The sequence below is a fragment of the Dermacentor variabilis genome, chromosome 8 (assembly GCF_050947875.1).
Source record: "Dermacentor variabilis isolate Ectoservices chromosome 8, ASM5094787v1, whole genome shotgun sequence".
In the NCBI taxonomy this organism is placed as follows: domain Eukaryota; kingdom Metazoa; phylum Arthropoda; class Arachnida; order Ixodida; family Ixodidae; genus Dermacentor; species Dermacentor variabilis.
Genome location: NC_134575.1, coordinates 84,009,556 through 84,028,758, shown reverse-complemented (window position 1 = coordinate 84,028,758; position 19,203 = coordinate 84,009,556). Strand labels below are relative to the sequence as shown.

At 47.9% G+C, this 19,203-nt stretch overlaps 1 protein-coding gene across 1 annotated transcript in view; it reads right to left on the bottom strand.

Annotated features, from left to right (window-relative positions):
- The window catches only part of LOC142590379 (uncharacterized), a 223,275-nt gene that overhangs the window by 3,190 nt on the left and 200,882 nt on the right, over positions 1–19,203 (bottom strand). The window contains exons 4-5 of the mRNA XM_075702469.1: positions 1,873–2,073; positions 84–301 (exon numbers count right to left, since the gene is read on the bottom strand). Coding sequence (XP_075558584.1) covers positions 84–301; positions 1,873–2,073 — 419 coding nt within the window. The remainder of the gene's footprint in view (positions 1–83; positions 302–1,872; positions 2,074–19,203) is intronic.

Sequence of the window (19,203 nt, the reverse complement as noted above, 5' to 3'; positions counted from 1 at the left end):
CATCACCTATAGGTTTCCCAGTCTGGTATACCGCTCCGTCCTGGCACCTTTCGTGATTAGTGCGCAACTGTGTGTGTGTTTACCTGGACGGTGCAGCCATGTCTTGCCGCCTCGGTGGTTCGAAGCGTGCCCGGGATAGCACTTCGAGCACGTCGAAGCCCAGAGTCTCCAAGAGGCGGAATGTTTCTGGACCAACCAGGGCCCGTGGTTCCTTGGTCGGGTTGGTGTTCCACAGTTCCGTTAGCGATTGCTGGATTGTCTCTCGCAGGCTCGCGAGGTTCACGCCAGGCTTGAGGCGCGCCTGCAGAAATACGAAAGCCGAAAGTTCTCATTGGGTGAACGAATATGACCGATACCCACGAGCACAATGTCGGGAGGGGGAGGAAGGGGGAAGGCTACGGTCGATGACAACCTAGCAGATTATATGTACGCCGTCCTACTCAAACACAATTTGCAAACATGTGTCAGCCAATTACATTCTTATAATGCGAAAGCATTATATGGCTCATGAGGCGGAAAATCCGGCGTCGCTGTCAGCGTTGGCATGATCACCGATGGCCAACCCTCGACCTTTGGTAGGAGTAGAACTGCCGGCCATTGGTGGGAGTCGAAGCCAAACCTTTGGTATGAATTAAGGCGCAGTTCATTGAGGCACACTTAGTTAGGATATATAATTAATTGAGGCACTAGAACCCGCGATCATTGGTAGGGAAAGAACCCACGTCCTTTGTTTTTGATTAAGGTGAAGTTAACACAGTTAATTAAGGTATATATAATTACGACAGTAATCTATAGTTAATTAGAGCACTCGGACCCTCGACATTTGGTGGGAGTCAGAGCCGCCACCTTTGATGTTAATTAAGGTGGAGTTAGTTCATTAGGGCACAGTGAATCAAGGTACAGTTAAATAAGGCAGTCAAACACCTGACCTTTGGTGGGGGTTGGACCCACCACCTTGCATTGGGGCATAAAGTCTAAGCATGGCGCGGTGGTCGCAATGCTTTCTCATTCATCCACCTAAGAATAACTAAGTGCCCCATGAATTTATTTCTTTGAGGTCAAGTGGTTTTGCGTGTATAAAACGGCGTCTTTCTGCGTACACATCGGCCGTTGGGCCACTACATTCAGGATGAAACCTGAACGACTGGGCAAACTGTATGGGCGTTCCCGATTTGAATTGGCAGAGAAACGTAATATCCTAGCTTGAAAGAGCGAGCTTTCATCTTCTAATTAGCCTAGCTTTTGCAATAGCAGAGCAAAATCATTAGGCTATGAGAGCGGATTCCAGCTGGTTCGGCTCTCTCTCAGAGGCGGAGGGCAAATGCGCTGCGTTGCTGCGAGTGGTGCCTGTACTGAGTTCTTACATTGTCACCGACCATAAAGAGACCAATAAAGGTGGAAAAGTAGGGAAGTTAACCAGAACAGAATATCCGGTTTGCTTCCCTGCATTGAAAGTTGGGGACGGGAAGGTAGACACATCAATCAGGTCAAGCGAAGACGTTAGACATGCACACGCACAGAGGCGTGGACACACTGGTCAGCCAAAGTAGGCACTATTAAAGGAATCTATCACAAGTCGTCCTTAAACGACATGTAGTCGCATTTGTCGTCGCTTCGCGTGACACTGACGCGCGGACAGAAATGCGAAATTTCGCAGTGTTGCGCAGAGTTCTAAGCAATGCTTGATTCTTTAGCTTGATCTTTTACGCGAATGCGTCATAACGTCCTACTTATATGGACGCCTTCTAACTGACAGAATTTTTCACGGATGAATGAAATATAACGTGACGTTTGCGTTATATTACTCGAAGATCCCATATCGATCGAAAAAAAAAAAAAAACGCGTCTTTACAGCCATGCTAATGTGGTTACCTGCTGCAGCCTCTTGGCCTGGCGCTCGAGCTGCTTGCGCAGCTTCTTCTCCCGGCGATCCCTTTCTCGTCGCTCGATCTCCTCGGGAGGGATGGGTTCGCCCGAGCAGGTCTGGGGGTGCGCGTTGTGCGCTGGCCGGCCGGGACCCTTCTTGGTGTTCTCCTTCTTGCGCCACTTGGCCCGGCGGTTTTGGAACCACACCTGCGGTGGGGCGCAGTGGAAACGGGCGCGAGTTCAGACACCGCGGGCAGTGACCGGATCGAATTCTCGCGTTTAGCCCACCAAACCAATGCTTGCACCATGACAAAGGCGTGGTTGTCAGGATACATACAGACATATATATATATATATATATATATATATATATATATATATATATATATATATATATATATATATATATATATATATATATATATATATATATTCACACCAGCGAGGTGAATCTGCTTGTACCTTCCACACCAGGTTTGGCCATTGGTTGGCAAGTTAATAGAAAATAGAGAACGCACGCAAGGCGGCACGCAAACTACACGAAACAGTTTCTAAGTGACACGCTGTATTGCAGTGACACGAATTGCGGAATAATCTCCATACGGCGAGGCCGAACTACGCAGTGTCGACGCAATAAAAGATAGAGATGCACGAGCTGGTTTACATTTCTTCCCGGAAGTCAAGCCTGCGACGTTATTGGCAATACAGAACGTCATTGCCAGCTATAGCTCTGTCCAATCTGACTGAGCCTCTTCCATGTGAAGCGATAGTGCGGATTCCGATAAACAGCTGCGTAATCTCACTGCGCTCGATATAGAAAACATTAGCTTCCTTGGGCATCCCGCGTTACATCTTTAACGATTATGCGGTAATCTGAGGTGCTCACTCAGCAAATCATTGTACAAAACAGCTTTGGTTGAAAAAAAGAAGGAAGGTGAAGAGCAGTCACCGGGTAAGTAAAAATACGAAATAGGAGAGGGAGCCGAGATTTTGATCATCAACGTCTCAGAAACTTACGGTCACAATAAGTTACAACAGCATCAGTTATAATTCTATATGTGCAGGGAATGGTGCAGCTATATCGATTAGATTGGCGGAGGACTATACCGTATGCCCTCTTCAGGCTGTGCGGTATATGCAGTATATAGCTGCAACTACTCGACAGAAAGGATTTCAGAAAAAAGGAGAGTTGTCTAGGTGTTCTTTTAGCCCAGCACGTTTACGGCTCTGTCCTTGCACATCAATTGTTGTTGTTTCTTTTTTTCATTATTCATTATTCGCTAAATGTGTGAAATATGTTTACCACGCACCCGGGGTTTGAAACGAAGCTTGCACTCTGCAGGAGCATATGTAGCTTGTGAAATCCCTAGGAACGCTTCTTTTTGTGCCCATGCGCGTGTATTTGTGCTATCACGAGCTTTGGAACTCCCTTCACTTTTTCCTCACAATACCCGCATCGTTTTCTGCACACCTGTGAAGTCAGACAAGTAGCCGGTGCCTACTACAGGGGAAGCCATTAGCTCGTTGAACGCAGATAACAAAACATAAAGACCTCCAGCTGCTACAACGGTTTCTCGATCGATTATATTCAGTTTTATATCACTTCACGCGCATAAGTCTCCGAAATGAGATAGAAACACTCTTATAGCACTTTTAAAGAAAAAAATAACAAACAAGACTGAATCGCTGATCACGTGTCAGTGCTTGCTGGCGCTACAAAGAAACACCCACCCGAAAAGGGAACGAATAAACGGAAGCGAAAGTCCCGGTTCCGGGAACAACGACGCGAAAGGCCAGAAGCGAACGCGCATTAAGCAAGCAGAGCTACACACACTCGAACGCAACCGGGGCAAGCAGCGAGAACAGGGCTGGCGCACGAAACGGAGCGCGGGGGACGCGGACGGTCGGCAGGGATTGCGCATGCGTGGCTCCTGTTTTGGGGCGTGCTCGGACGTGCGTGAAGGCGACGGGCTTCCGCGTGGCGACAGCCCCCATCAGTCAGCTGACAAAGCAGCCGCTGCACGGCGCCCTCGGCGGGTCCGTGGTGGTCGCCGGAGCTGGACCCTTCCTCCTTGCACAGGGCGTCCATGTAGCGATCAGGGCAGAAAGCTCGGGCTCGTGTGTCTGCCGCCTGCCCAGAGCGCGTCCGTATGCGTGTGCGCGTGTGTTTGCGTTTGCGCGAATGTCCGTGTTTTGTGCGCGCATCGCTGCGCCTGCATTGTTAAAGAGAAAGAAAAAAAGAACGGACGCCGCGCAGCGGCGCTATGATGTTGATGACGATGCTGATGTGAACAGCCTCTTAGAAATGGGGTGCTAGGGCATGTCACAAATTTCGTTTTCTTTTTTTCATATCTTTCAGGTACGTTTGCATAGTTGATGCAGTGAGCTGCATTATTGCATATAGATATTGTTTCGTTAATTCAATTCAGTACAGGTATTCCCCCTATGCTGTCCTTGGTGTCTTCGTTTGTGGCTTCGTATGATATGACTAATAAATATGGGGCTCTCGGTTTCCTTTCTTCTCGTTCGTTACATAGTGAGGCCTCGAATCCAGCAGCATTGATGCCTTCAGGTAGCATGCGTGGGCTTATTAACCAGTTGCCTTCACCCAAAAAGATCAAGTACACGTGACGCCTGCGGCAGAAAGGATGTCCCGCATCCGCCATCAAGGCCACGAGTGGTGGCGCTGGCTAACACTCCCAGGTTTAGTTCTAGCAGATGAGCATAAATACCTCATAAAGTGGATGGAAAAAACGGCGCCGCGGTAGCTCAATGTTAGGAGCATCGCACGCGTATCATGCGAATACGTGGGTCCGTGTCCTACGAGCGGTCAGTTGTTTTTTTCATCCGCTTTCATTTCCATAAATTTATTATTTATTTTACTCAATTATTAAGTACAAGTAACTGCACCTATGCTGTCCTTGATGTCTTTGTTTGTTGGCTTCTTCTGACATTACTAATAAGAATCGGTCCCTCGGCTTCCTTTCTTCTCTGGTGTGTGTGTGTGTGTGTGTGTGTGTGTGTGTGTGTGTGTGTGTGTGTGTGTGTGTGTGTGTGTGTGTGTGTGTGTGTGTGTGTGTGTGTGTGTGTGTGTGTGTGTGTGTGTGTGTGTGTGTGTGTGTGTGTGTGTGTGTGTGTGTGTGTGTGTTTCCATGTGTGTGCTTCCATGTTTACTGAAATGTCTTCACTTCTCCTTCTTTACTATATCACGTAGCTCAACACTCCTCGCATAATGCACTCTCTTGTGACATTCCGGTCACTTAACTTCTTTCTCTCTGCTCGGTTTTTTTCTGTTTCTTTGCCGAATTTTCACATCTTGCCTGTTGTTCCACCTGTTTCTTCGGCCATCTACCCAGTGGCGCATACCAATTGTGGGATATTTGCTAAGCACGTTGTCATTCCCAGTGTCACATGGCCATGGCGTTACACATATGGCGTGGTCCTGTCTATTGAGGCACGCACCCAAATGAACTTGTCCCATGGCAAATAGCCAGTGACTCAAGTTGTATACTCAGCGAGGCGGCAGCAGCCTGCCCCCGCAATGTCGTGGAAGAGGGAAAGAAAGATTCCCTTTAAAAAAATTGCTGGCTCTCCGGTAATCGAGAGTAGATGTAAGCATGAAATGACAACCGGCCAAGCAAATTGGTCGGAGATGATACTGGCCACAATCGTAAAAGGGAAATGAGTGTAGTTCACGTTCGCAGCGGCACACCCAACCACACCAGCCACAGCACCACGCCGTAGCGTGTACTGGTCCATATGGACAGTGCCCAGCTAGGAGAAGAAAACCGGCCGGAGGTGGAACGACAGGCAGCGAAAGACGCCAGGGAGACATAGCTCTCTGCTTAGCTAGAAGAAGAAAAGCGCCCGAAAAAGGCACCACTCAGCGTGGCGCCATCTCTCGAGGCGACGCAGAACTCACGGACCGCTGGCGTTCAATAGAGCACAGGCAACCCGGTCTCAGCGCCAAATGATAACAACGAAGTATATGGAGCCCTGTATCTGCCTTTTAAACGTCGCTATGGGAAATAAATGAAAATTCAGCGTTCTAGAAATTATAACTTGAGTGATATTGTGAACAATCATTCGGAATAATTCGGAAGCAATATTTTTTTTTAACTTGTTTGGGCACTATCCAGCCTATGTAATGGGGTCCTGTACTAAGAGTTGGGGTCCAGACATAGCATTTTTTTAGTTTTGACTGGTTGGCCGGATGATCTCGTTTTATTCTCTTAACTTGCCCGGATTTTCTCGTTTCAGTGCCCAAATAACGGCTCTGGCTTCTGGCTCAAGTTCACTTGAAAGTCGCGGACAAAGGAGCTAAAAGCATTTCATGCTTAAAGCGGCAGACCTAACGCATACGTGGGAATAACTGATAAGCGAAGCTTTCTTGGATGTTCACAGAAATGTCTTCATTTCACCGTTTCTCTTTATCTTCTATGCAACTCAAGGCTTCTCGCTCTGTCAACGCTCTGGTTCCATTTTTTTCACCTTATTTTTTACCCTGAGCTGCTATATACTCTTGCATAATTGTTCTTCACTTCTCTGTTACCGACGTCGTCACTGCTCCGAAGATCCGCGGTTCCTCGCATAACGCATGCTCTGGTCCCATTTCGATCTCTTTAAATCTTTCTCCCGAGTAAGCTGTTTTGTTACCGGCTTCACTTCTTGCCTCTAGCTCTACTTGCCCGTACGGGCACCTGCACAGTGACACACACCCATTCTGGAAGTTCGCCCAAGAATTTTCGCATACCCAGTGTCCCAAGTTGTACATGTGCCCCTTGGCACGTGTACACACGTGCTCAGTGGTACCGTTTCAGTTGCACATACCCAGCGGTGAATACTCAGCGACTCAAGCTGTTGCATATTCGGCCGGACAGCAGCAACGATAGCACCCGGAAAGTGAGGAGAAGAGGCCAGTGAAATCTTCACAGTAAGAAAGTTTGCTTCAGTGCAAGTTGTATGCACTACCGCTGCGCCCACCAATCTCTCAGGCCCTACACGCCTCCCGCTGCCGCATTCATTTGCGTGTGCAGTAGTATTTAAAATTCGTGACCCCAAGCAGCTAAACTGAGTCCTCATCTACCGCTGGGTGGGTAACTGTGCCTTTCTACGAAAATATAATCAACGGACTGTGCACCTTTTGCACATATATGCTATGCAAGAATCCTCATCAGAAAAATTCCACCAGCTAGTGCTCGTTTTCCGCACTGTGACCTACATTCGAACAGTAGAGCTTATTGCAATTCACGCTCTGGCCTATAGCGTCTAAATCAGTAGCTATTACTATGTTTCTGTCCTTAAGACCTGCGACCATCTGTTGTCCTTTGCATAGGCCAAAAACAAAAAAGAAGTGTCAGTAGATCGATACAAACACTCTGCAATCTTAAATCAAAAATAACTTGAGTTGCTAAGGGCGAAAATCTAATGGTCGGTGAAATATCTTTCAATTTAATGCTGATCGAAACTAGAGGTATGCAAGTGGCTCTAGTGCACAGAACTCTACGCAGAGGTCGTTAGGAATGTTTAGGAGGCTCGCCACCATAGATCCAACGCCGCATGTTCGCCCGCTAAGCCATTGTTTTTTAGAAACTTGTTATTTATTACTGCGAACTTTATAAGTCTGGGTGACAAGTTAAGTCACGACAACGACGTAGCCCCATCAGCATAATCAGTGTAGCACTCCAGAGTGTAGAATCAGCGTAGCATTGCATTGAATCGACGAATCAGTCATCTGCACTGTTTTACGAATTCCATGCACTCGAACATGAGTTCAACAAAGCACTGCTATGCAGCCTTTTCCATATACAAGGCCGCCCTAAAACTCATATTAGAGCAAATTTGTTGCTTAATATCTATCGGTTTCACTCACCTAGAACATCAGGCGCCGAATATGACAAATCAGTTCTGGGAGAGCCTGCCAGGTGGAGCAAGGTCCATGAATGGGAAAAGGTGGATAGCGACCGGCTGTAGCACGAAGCTACGAAGTGCAAAGGGTTCCCACTGTATAGCTTCGTTCTGCAGTCAGGCGGATGACAACTTTACCCTTTCATCTGAGATCAAATTTACAAATCTTTCGTTCGTAAGTGCGCCTTGTCATTGGCTGGCCGCCTACGCTTGCAAAATGTCCAGCATCAGGAATGGTTGGAATCTACGTTAGGACTTACTCTTAGGCTAGACGGCGTTGTGTTTTGACGTTGGTAACTTAGCGCGAAGTGGTGGACAGACAAACAAACAAACAACCAGCAAACAAAACAGGCAATGATGTGCGTTTTGGAATTTGCTCGCGGGTGGAAATTTTCTCTTATACGAACAATTCTAACGGAATAGCTTTTCCGCGAATGTACGAGAACATTTGTGTTAGGCCTCCCTAAGCTTTCGCGTCCCACGTTCCCCGTTGCAGGGCACTACAACGCCTGTGCAGGTGATCCGTGTCTGCCGTGGGCTCTACGAGTCGGCCACTTAGGACACGTTCCCGGGTTTTCGGCTGTACGTATGTGTTCTGTGTGCAAGCCAGATAGGAAACGCAACGACAGAGGGACCTCGTTTACAACACGAGGCAGCGGCCGCGCTCATCCATCGTCGTCCCGAGCGCGTGGCCGGCCAAACCAACGTGCGCGAACTGGGGTTGCGAGGCGCTGGGGCAGGGGGGGAGGCGCCACCCCGAGGAACAGCCCGAGCCGAGCGGGAGACAAATTGTGTCCGCGCAAACAGATCACGCCCACTTGTTCTGCACGCTTTCCCGCGGCGGAGAAAGGCGAAAAGGAAAACCATTTGCGGTGATTAGATTTCACGCGTCCCCCCCTCCCCTTCCCCCCACATTTTGCTTTTCGGTCCTTCCATCCTCTCGTGCGCATTGAATGATGATTGCCACAACCAGACCTTTCCCAACGTTTTTCACACGTTACCGAATTCATAATAAAATAAACCATACAGTGCTCTCATTAGCCTAATTTCGTAAGAGAACCATACAGAGTCCTTCTTAGACAGACATCAACCCACCCCGTCGAAAAATACGAAAGAGAACACTAGAACTGCTTCCAAACTGAACACACCGTCATAAGGGCCGACATAGCAGTGGACTGCGCAGTTATTTTGACCACCTGGGGCTGCTACTTAACCTGCATCAAAATCACAATAACCGAGCAGTTTTTTTTTTTTTTTCATTTCTCCCCCACAGGAGTGCGTCCGTCACGGCGGCGGCAATCGAACCCGCGACCTCATGCTCCGGAGCACAACACCGTAGCCATTGAGAACCGCGCCAGGTTATGCAATATAGAAGACCTAACCTGGAGTACGCACGTCACAAGCATCCCATCAGCCAAGAGAACCATCGATTTTTTTTAAAAAAACGGCCCTTACGTCATGCACCACTAAGTGGAAAACTTCTTGCATACGCGTCCCTGGTAAGAACAAAATTAGAACATGCATCCACTACCTGGAGCCGTAACCCAATCTATCTGATAACTTCACTAGAATCACTACAGAATCGAGCCACTAGATTCATTCATACGTGCTATTCATACAATACCAGCATATCATATTTAAAAGTGAAATCCGGTCTAAAATCACATCACATCCACATCGCTTTATTTTCCTTAAATACCCCTTATGGGGGTGTTACATAAGGGGTGGGGTTTACAAAATGCAGGCGTCTACAGCGGTCGAGAATGTTGACGGACAGGTTATGGCAGCAACATGATGGGGAAGGCCGTTCCAGTCAGTTGCTGCTCGTGAAAAAAAAAATGCGTTCGTGAAGGTGTTGGTACGAGCTCGTCGACGCAAAACTTGAAGCGGGTGACCGATGCGATGGGATCTGCGTGTTGATGGTGCGCAAATGTATGGTTGATGTATGGCAGATGTATGGACAAATCATTCTTGTCGTCGTCGAGTCCCCAGCATGTGTTTGTTCCATTAGATATTTACAGCGAAGCTGTTTACCTCTACCAAGTGGTGATTCCTTCGTGGCGGTCCACAGAAAACTCGTCTTTCTAGAAATCCATGATTTAGCGCAAAAAAAAAAAACGCATATAGCGCACGCGCACACGAACGGCATGGTGCCACCGTGCGTAATGGAGACGTAGACGACGAACAGGTGGAGACGCTGACCGGCGTCGAAGATCTGGACGATCCCGAGCAGTGCGCGACTGAAGTGCTAAAGCGCCAAACAGACGACACAAGAGGCATGGACGAGCGCTTACTAACAACTGACGCTTTACTGTCACAAACTGACAATAAAGCATCACCTCTAAGCATCAGCAATAAAGCATCAACTGCGCGACGGTCATGAACGTGTCGAGCCGGACGCTCGCCGGTGTGCAGAACCGCACGCACGTTGTGGTGACGGCTCCGGGCGAAGGCCACACGCCGATCTCGCTCCTGTACGACCGCGATGCAGAAAAGAACTGTCGTCCCCGCAGATACACCTCGGGGACCATCGCAAGATATAGACCCCGACCGGTCGACAGCTCGATCAGATCTGCGACGAGAGACGAGAAGCGGAGGACGAGGCGAGAGAGTAGTGATTTTTAAGATGAAAGGAAGAGAAAAGTGCAGTGCCGTAACCGTCTCTCTAGGGAGGGCACCTCAACAGCACTTCACGGGGTAAGGGGAGTGGGGAGAAAAAGATTAGAGAGAGAATGAAAGAGAGCGAAAAAAAAAACAAGAAGGTTAAAGAAGAAGCAAAGCGGGGCTTACAGCCGCGCTCTCAGCTGAGTCTCGTCACAAAAGCCAAGGAGGGCAGCAAGCGCTCTCTTGGCGAGGACGAGGCGAAACGCCGCGAGTACGACGCAGACAAAGATCGCCGCGTTCGAGGGGAGCGACTTCGAAATTGAGGCGCGAGTTCCTCGACGTGGAATTCGGATTCTCCTGCGCCGTGCGCGACCGCCTGTGGTTCCGCGACGACTTGTCGGCCGTCTCAAGCGTAAAGAACGCCGCAAAGAAACGCAGTGGCCTTAAGCCTGTACGCGAACACGCAAGGCGTACACGCTGAAGTCTGACCCGGTCGACTGCGGCGATGTGTGTGCCGTGAAAACCCGCGATGGAATCGTCATCTTCACCGTGCACATTTCGCCGTGCACTTACAAGGCCGACGATTCGTGCAAACGCACTTCACGGTGTTGGCGAGTTATAACGCTACGCCTTTCGTCATTGTGGGGGACTTTAACGTCGACATTTCGAAACAGGAAAACAAGTGGATCGTAGACTTTGTCTTCGAAGAGTTTGTACTAAAGTGTTACACAGAAAAGAGACTACCGACCACCATCCGTGACCCGTGCGTCGACCTAACGTTGGCTAAAACCGAAAACCTCAGTGTATGTATCCACAGAGATCATAAAGCCGTCGCGAATGCCGTTGTGCAATAAATGGTTATACAATGCATTTTACGGCGCACTCGTTTCATTCGTTACGGTATAATAGGTTAAGTGGATGGTAACAGCTTCGCTGGTACTCCACCTTCACAGAGTGGATTGGGCCTTCAATTTTTTTTTTCACCTCACTTCGTATTCCGCCTTACATCAGGCCTCTGGCACGCATTTCACTCCACCTTGGTCATCCCCTGCAAGTTGACCGTCCACGTGCGACAAAGTTTCCTGTATCGTTTCCTCGCTCAGCCATACACTGGAATGGCCTTCCACACGACGTCACTGCAACCACCTGTCCAGGCACATTTTCTGACCATGCACAACTCCCATATTTAGCCAATAACATCTTTGTATATGCGGTTACTTATACCTGTGCCCACCTCTTATGCAATACCACCATATTGGGGGTCTTTAAGGTAATAAAGTGAAGAAGAAGCTGCTAAGTATGTGCATAATCAGATGCTAGATTCGTATCTTCACATCACGAGGGGTCATTTTTTTTCTTGAAGTTGTGCAGAAACCACCCTCGATGATTGTCATTGTAAACGCGAGTAGCCGAACGCTTGAAGACAGTCTTCGCTTTACTAAAATAATAGATAGCTTGAAGACCTACAGCGTTCAGTCAATGAAACGTGATACTCAGAAAGCATGGCGGCCGATGATTCTTGCGCCACCATTGAGCACTGGGTGATCGCTGAGGGGGCCCGATTGCGTCAGGACGCATCGAAATGACTCTCGTTTTCTTGTGACGCAAAAGTGCACCAGCATAATATCCCCAGCGTCCAAAGGTGGCGCAAACAAAGTGCCGGCCGCAATGCTGTATGAGTACCGCGTTTCAATCGCTGAGCACTGTACATGCAAACGCGTTATTGTGAGCCTCGAATTCATGAACGCCACCCGGGGCACACACAAGTACACAGTCTCTATATATATATACTCTGGTGAAAGATCAATTAAAGCAACTGATTTGCAATGGTCCCTGGTGCACCTGCACTGCTAACACACGGTATCTTCCGAAGCCTCCATTCATACTCTATTACTAAATTGCAGAACTCGAAAATATACCATATTAGGAGTTAGGCATCGATAACATCGTCATTTAGCCATAGAAATGTTCGTCCTGCCCTCATTGCCTTTAAACCACCATTACCGAATACAAAGAAAATATGTGTTTTCGAAATGTTTGATACTGAAATATACATCGAAAAGGCTGTACAACGTCAAGTTCAGAAGTCATTTCATTGCAGTAGGACACTGGAACGCGTGGGCGCCTCCGTGGTGTAAATCTACCGAAGGCGCATGCGCGGCTCTGGAACTGCGTGTGGAGGCGTAGGTAGCTTCAAGGACGCTTGAACGAAGATGTTGAACCTCCTTGCGAATTAAGCTTAGGTCCCCAGACATGCGAGACACGTGCAGTGCTTTTAAGTTGAAGAACGGGGATGTCAAGTGACGCTTGACGCTTGGCTCAATGTCCTCGGACAAAGTTTAATTTATTCAACGAAAGCGAGCAGGTGCCCCATGCACGTTTCAACAAATGCTTGCAACTTGCATTGGTATGTGTTATACAAACGATGGGCGTGAATTTAACAATGCAGAATGCAACTTTCAAGAACGTGCTTCGTGTCTGTGCCGCAAGCTCCGTATAGTCTGCTAAAACGCAACACATATTTCACCGAAGTTAAAAAAAAGAATAAGAAATTAAGGAAACAAAAGGCTGTTGCTGTAAGGACCTCCAGTGCGGCACTACAGGGAACTCGATTCTTCCCGTTCGCATTACGAGATAACGTGTGTGCCAGCGCCTTAGAAAGGCATCAACACCGTTAGCTTTCTGCTCCTCTGCACCGGAGCTAAGGTAGCATTATTGCTGCCATCATCATAATTATGTTTTGCTATCACCACCGATACACAAGGTGAGAAGGGGAGAGCAGAAGCAAAAAGCCGGAATAAAAAAGAATGCCCTACGCTTATGATACTCCCTAATGGGAAATCCGAGCGCAGTTGTATACGTGTTTGCATTACGCGATATATTGAGGCAAACAATTTGAGGCCTAAATCACCGCACCGACTGGCGGTGGGCCACTGCCGCCAGCGCCTTCGCAGACGGCGGGACAGCACGTGGAGCGCTGGCATTGTGAACGCCATGATGATGATGATGATGATGATGATGATGATGATGATGAAGCCTCAGGTAATGGCACAAACCCACTGAGGGGGGATAGGCCACGAATCGGGTGGTAATATGACTCAATAAATAAAATAAAGTGAGTTGGTTAATAAATAAATAACGCGCAAAAAGAAAGGAAAACAAATAATCCAAGGTGTGAAATAAACTATGAATACATGAGATGAACTATTGATCAATACTATAGTAAGCCTTGCGTTGATAGGAATGTTAAAAAAAAAGGATATATTTAACTTGAGTAAGGTAAATTATGAATAATAATAGTAAGATTTGAACTGTGAATTTGTGCTTTTACTTTTTGAATTTTCTAAAATTGCAGTATGCGAGCCAGCTGTGGATAGAAGACGACGACGAAGGCCCGAGCAGTGGCACGAGAGCGCTCGCGCGGTTTACGCCTACACTGCAAAATAATTTACACCCTTAAAAGTGAAAAAAGGGTGTACATGTGTCTATAATCCAAACCCTTAGGGTGTGATCTATATAACTGACGCCCTAAAGGTGTGAGTTATAGACACATATACACCCATTTTCACATTTCAGGGTGTAAATTGTTTTAGTGTGTATAGAGACGCCAACGCTCAACCCAGGAACGGGCGCCTGAGAGATGCGCTCTAAAAAACCACGCTCGCGTGCGTTCTTTGTGCGCAAACGTTGTGTACCATTTATATGCGATCTCTTTCGATAAAACCTTCAGTTGAGAGAACAAGCGTAAGAACAGCTGACATAAGGAAGCATAATATGGATAGAATTGAACATGCTCTCAGGAACGGAGGAAGCCTAAAAATCGTGAAGAAGAAACTAGGAATTGGCAAGAATCAGACGTATGCGTTAAGAGACAAAGCCGGCAATATCATTACTAATATGGAACAGATACATCAAGTGGCTGAGGATTTCTATGGAGATTTATACAGTACCAGTGGCACCCTCGACGATAATGGAAGAGAAATTAGTCCAGAGCAATTCTAAATCCCGAAGGTAACGCCGGAAGAAGTAAAGAAAGCCTTGGGAGATATGCAAAGGGGGAAGGCAGCTGGGGAGGATCAGGTAACAACAGATTTGTTGAAGGATGGTGGACAGATTGTTCTAGAGAAACTGGCCACCCTGTATACGCAATGCCTCATGACCTCGAGCGTACCGGAATCTTGGAAGAACGCTAACATAATCCTAATCCATAAGAAAGAGGACGCCAAAGACTTGAAAAATTATAGACCGATCAGCTTACTGCCCGTTGCCTACAAACTATTTACTAAGGTAATCGCAAATAGAATCAGGAACACCTTAGACTTCTGTCAAGCAAAGGACTAGGCAGGATTCCGTAAAGGCTACTCAACAATAGATCATATTCACACTATCAATCAGGTGATAGAGAAATGTGCGGAATATAACCAACCCTTATATATAGCTTTCATTGATTACGAGAAAGCGTTTGATTCTGTCGCAACCTCGGCAGTCATAGACGCATTACGGAATCAGGGTGTAGACGAGCCGTATATAATAATACTGAAAGATACCTATAGCCGCTCCACAGCCACCGTGGTCTTCCATAAAGAAAGCAACAAAATCCCAATAAAGAAAGTTGTCAGGCAAGAAGATACGACCTCTCCAATGCTATTCACAGCGTGTTTACCGGAGGTATTCAGAAACGTGGATTGGGAAGAATTGGGGATAAAAGTTAATGGAGAATACCTTAGTAACTTGCGATTCGCTGATGATATTGCCTTGCTTAGTAACTCAGGGGACCAATTGCAATGCATGCTCACTGACCTGGAGAGGCAAAGCAGAAGAGTGGGTCTGAAAATTAATCTGCAGAAAACTAAAGTAATGCTTAACAGTCTCGGAAGAGAACAGCAATTTACAATAGGCAGCGAGGCACTGGAAGTTGTAAGGGAATACATCTACTTAGGGCAGGTAGTGACGGCGGATCCGGATCATGAGACCGAAATAATCAGAAGAATAAGAATGGGCTGGGGTGCGTTTGGCAGGTATTCTCAGATCATGAACAGCAGGTTGCCATTATCCCTCAAGAGAAAAGTGTATAACAGTTGTGTCTTACCAGTACTCGCGTAAGGGGCAGAAACCTCGAGGCTTACGAAAAGGATTCTACTTAAATTGAGGACGACGCAACGAGCTATGGAAAGAAGTTTGATGGGTGTAACGTTAAGGGATAAGAAAAGAGCAGATTGGGTGAGGGAACAAACGCGAGTTAATGACAACTTAGTTGAAATCAAGAAAAAGAAATGGGGGCATGGGCAGGACATGTGATGAGGAGGGAAGATAACCGATGGTCACTAAGGGTTACGGACTGGATTCCAAGGGAAGGGAAGCGTATAGCAGGGGGCGGTAGAAAGTTAGGTGGGCGGGTGAGATTAAGAAGTTTGCAGGGACGACATGGCCACAATTAGTACATGACCGGGGTAGTTGGTGAAGTATGGTAGAGGCCCTTGCCCTGCAGTGGGCGTAACCAGGCTGACGCTTTTTATGACACATTGTCTACGTTTCTTCCTTTTGTGCGTGTCTTGATTTGCGGCAAAAAAGATGTCCTTCAGCACAGTCCTCGGGTCGCCGAATATAAACAGAGCGGACGCGAGCTAGGCGCAGGGTCCCTCTGCGGGGTTGCATTTCTGGTTAGGTCTTAATTGTGCCGTTGTGTTGTCACCCGTAAGTGCGAAAATTGACGTTGTACGTCCACACGTTTGTCCAACTGCTTCGAGGATGACGCGAAGAGAGTCTGAGTGGAGAAGCACCGGGGTTCACACGGCCCGGCGTTTCGGTGGTATCGATGGGCCTACTTGTGCTTAAAGCAGCCGGTTGATTCAATGTGGCCGTGTCGGCTGTGCAGATTGCATGCGAAGGAGTTGTCCGGTGGGTTTGAGCTCGGTGCATACATTAAGCTAGCATTCATGTTTACCCCGAAGCATGATTTCTGCGCATCAGCCCATTATACAACCAACAGCAATGTGCCAGTCGTTGACTATACTGCACATATGATGAGCGCGGCTGCGCTGACGCTCAGTGTCGGAAATTCGGCTTGCTAAATGACTACGACCTTCACGTAGTCACGGTGCTTGTAAGCATACCCGCGTAGTGTGTTGCATGAGTGTTTGATGTGGGAAACTTACAGTGCTTTCCTGCGACCCGCGCACTTTACGTTGGCGTGTGTAATGTTCGTGTATGATCCGCGTGTAATACGCGTAACTATAATGCACGTACTGCTCCAAGTAAAAAAAGAAAAAACGTTTATTCACCGGATTCCTATCTGTGTCTTTTTCTTTTCTGTGAAATGAAAGTGCCGTAGCGTTGATCCCACACTACGTTGCTTAAATGAAGGTAAAGTATACGTTACTCTCTCTGCTAAACTTCTCGTTCATTCGCAGTCAAATTTCATGCAACGAATGCATTTCGTGGTGCAGGCATTTTAATGCCACATTTAGATGCAATTCATTGTTGTCTCGTTCTGACTAAATCGGAATACACGTCGCCTGCTTCTTTCAGAAGTAGAAAGTGAACAAATTACGAGAAAGGAACCAGAGTGCCGTCTGTCGTCATAGCGACAGAACATTGCACATGCCTTGTTTCACCCATGTATAGCCTATGGCTTCACCTTCACAGCGGCAGATGGCTCCACCGTTTCGTTACAGCAAATTCCACACATTTCTGCCAGGCGCTGCAGTAAGCGGTCGCCTACAGACATGTATACCATTCGACGGCGGTATTAACACGTGTCCACTACGAAATATGAATGCGAACGAGCTAGCAGTTTAGCCAGAAGAGACGTGTAGGCCTCGCAGTCCCCCGGTATTTTGATTGAGATGTCGCACCATTGGTACACAAAGTGCCGTCGAGCTAAGGACAGCTGCATCAAGTTGTGGGCAAAGTTGGCCCCCGTAGCTTAGGCACGAAGTTGAGGCGTTCTAGGCATGTTTTGTAACACGTTATTAAAATCGTTGTTATTTTCGTTATCAAATCCTCGTACCAGTCGCCCCTGATCTCCGTTTTCCTCTACATCTCTGTCTCGTTAGAGCGTTTCTACGTGTCAGGTGTTCCTAAGACAGTACAAGAGTGGTAATATTTGTCATCGTGCCCTGTGACATTAATTCCGTAGCTCTCCTCCCTCCCCCACGGACCGAAACTGCGACAATGAGTCGTGCTACTCTTCCAATCGCGACGTCGGATTAACCATCGTCCCAGTGCAAGACCGGGATTGCGGGTGGACCCCCCCACAAATGCCCGCTCCCTCAACAATACGGTGACAAACACTGTTAGCTACAAGATCACCATGGTAGTTATCCTCGAAGCCTATAATACGCCGGCGAATGATCGCAGGACTTCGCCCCTTGGGAGAGCATTTCAACCACCTCTTCCGGTAAACAGAGTTTCTGCCACGTCAATAAAGAATGACCAACGCATCGCAAACGCGTAGGCGCGTAGCATGCCTCGACCGGCACTTGATTAGACATTTAGAACCGGACTTCGAGGCGGTTAGTTCCCCAGTCGAGCCCTGTGCAAGCGGATAGGGAACTCACAGAAGTTCGCCTATCTGGACTTTGCGCGTGAGAAGCGTATAAGCTCCGAGCCAGCGAGACCGACGCTGTACGAAGACTCGGCTCAGCTCGGAACAAGGCTCTCAATCATTCAGAGTGGGATCCGAAGGCGTCCTGAGCACCGAGGATGCGTCGAGGCGCCGGACGAAGTGGAAACAGGGCCACTTTGTAAGCTCCTTGCCGACCAATGCCGGGGAACAAGAAGAGCCGCTTGCTTGGAAGTTGGATAAGCCACGTAATGCGATGAGTGCGCGGGCTTCCCGCCTAGGATAGTGCCGACACTGCGTCCACTGCATGCAACTGTGTGCTTCTGATACCCGTGTGTCCATCTTGGATTTCGGAAGGAATTGTCGACCAGTAGTTGATATTTGTTAGAAGCGCCGGTTTGCCGCTAAAGGGACGAAAACACGACTAAGGCTTAGGGACAATATCAGCTATAAGAGCGGTACCCGAATATAGGTGATAACTTCCAACTTAGCCCAGTGACGATCTAATAATTCGGTACAAGCTCCGCCTGCAGTACCATAATACACCGACCCTCTGCGCTCGAAACACTGTTGCTGAGACACGCCGGTATTCAAAGAACTTTGTATCCGTCATGACGTCATGGAAGTGGGCGAACGTAAACGGCTGACGTGCAGGATCTCTTCGAGATGCACAGCGGTGCATTTTCCACTACATGCCAATACGTTGCTACCGAGTACAGTTACTTGAAGACACATAACTCACTGACATCAAACGATCCTTCAAGACACTTTGGAGATCATGACATACGTGATGTGGTGCCACCTGGAGCTTTGAATAGAATCAATAGAGCAGAAAATTCCTAAATGGTGAGGACAAAGGTACGCTGTTTTCGTGCAAGGCGTGCTCAGACGCACGCGTTCAAAGTTGAACAGGACTAGTACTCATTCTTTCGACTAGTTCCTTAAATTCCTTTTTATAATTTCTGACCACCCGTTCCTTCCTTACTTCTTTTTCTTCGTTCCTTCTTTCGTAGCGTTATTCCTTGTTTCATGCAGCACCGTTGAACGCAAGGAGCAAGCCGTTCAAAGAAGGCGGAGTCGGGGAAAATTAATGAAAAAAGGGGCGAAGGTTCTACAGGCGCGACGGAGACGCTGGGAGCAGTCAACCGGGGGGTGGAGCAGCGCCATGTAGGGAGAGTGGGGTGGGGGGGGTTGCGACTATGAGCGCACGAAGCGATAAATAGACACGTGCGCGCGCGCCCGGGCAGCCGTGCAAGCCATCC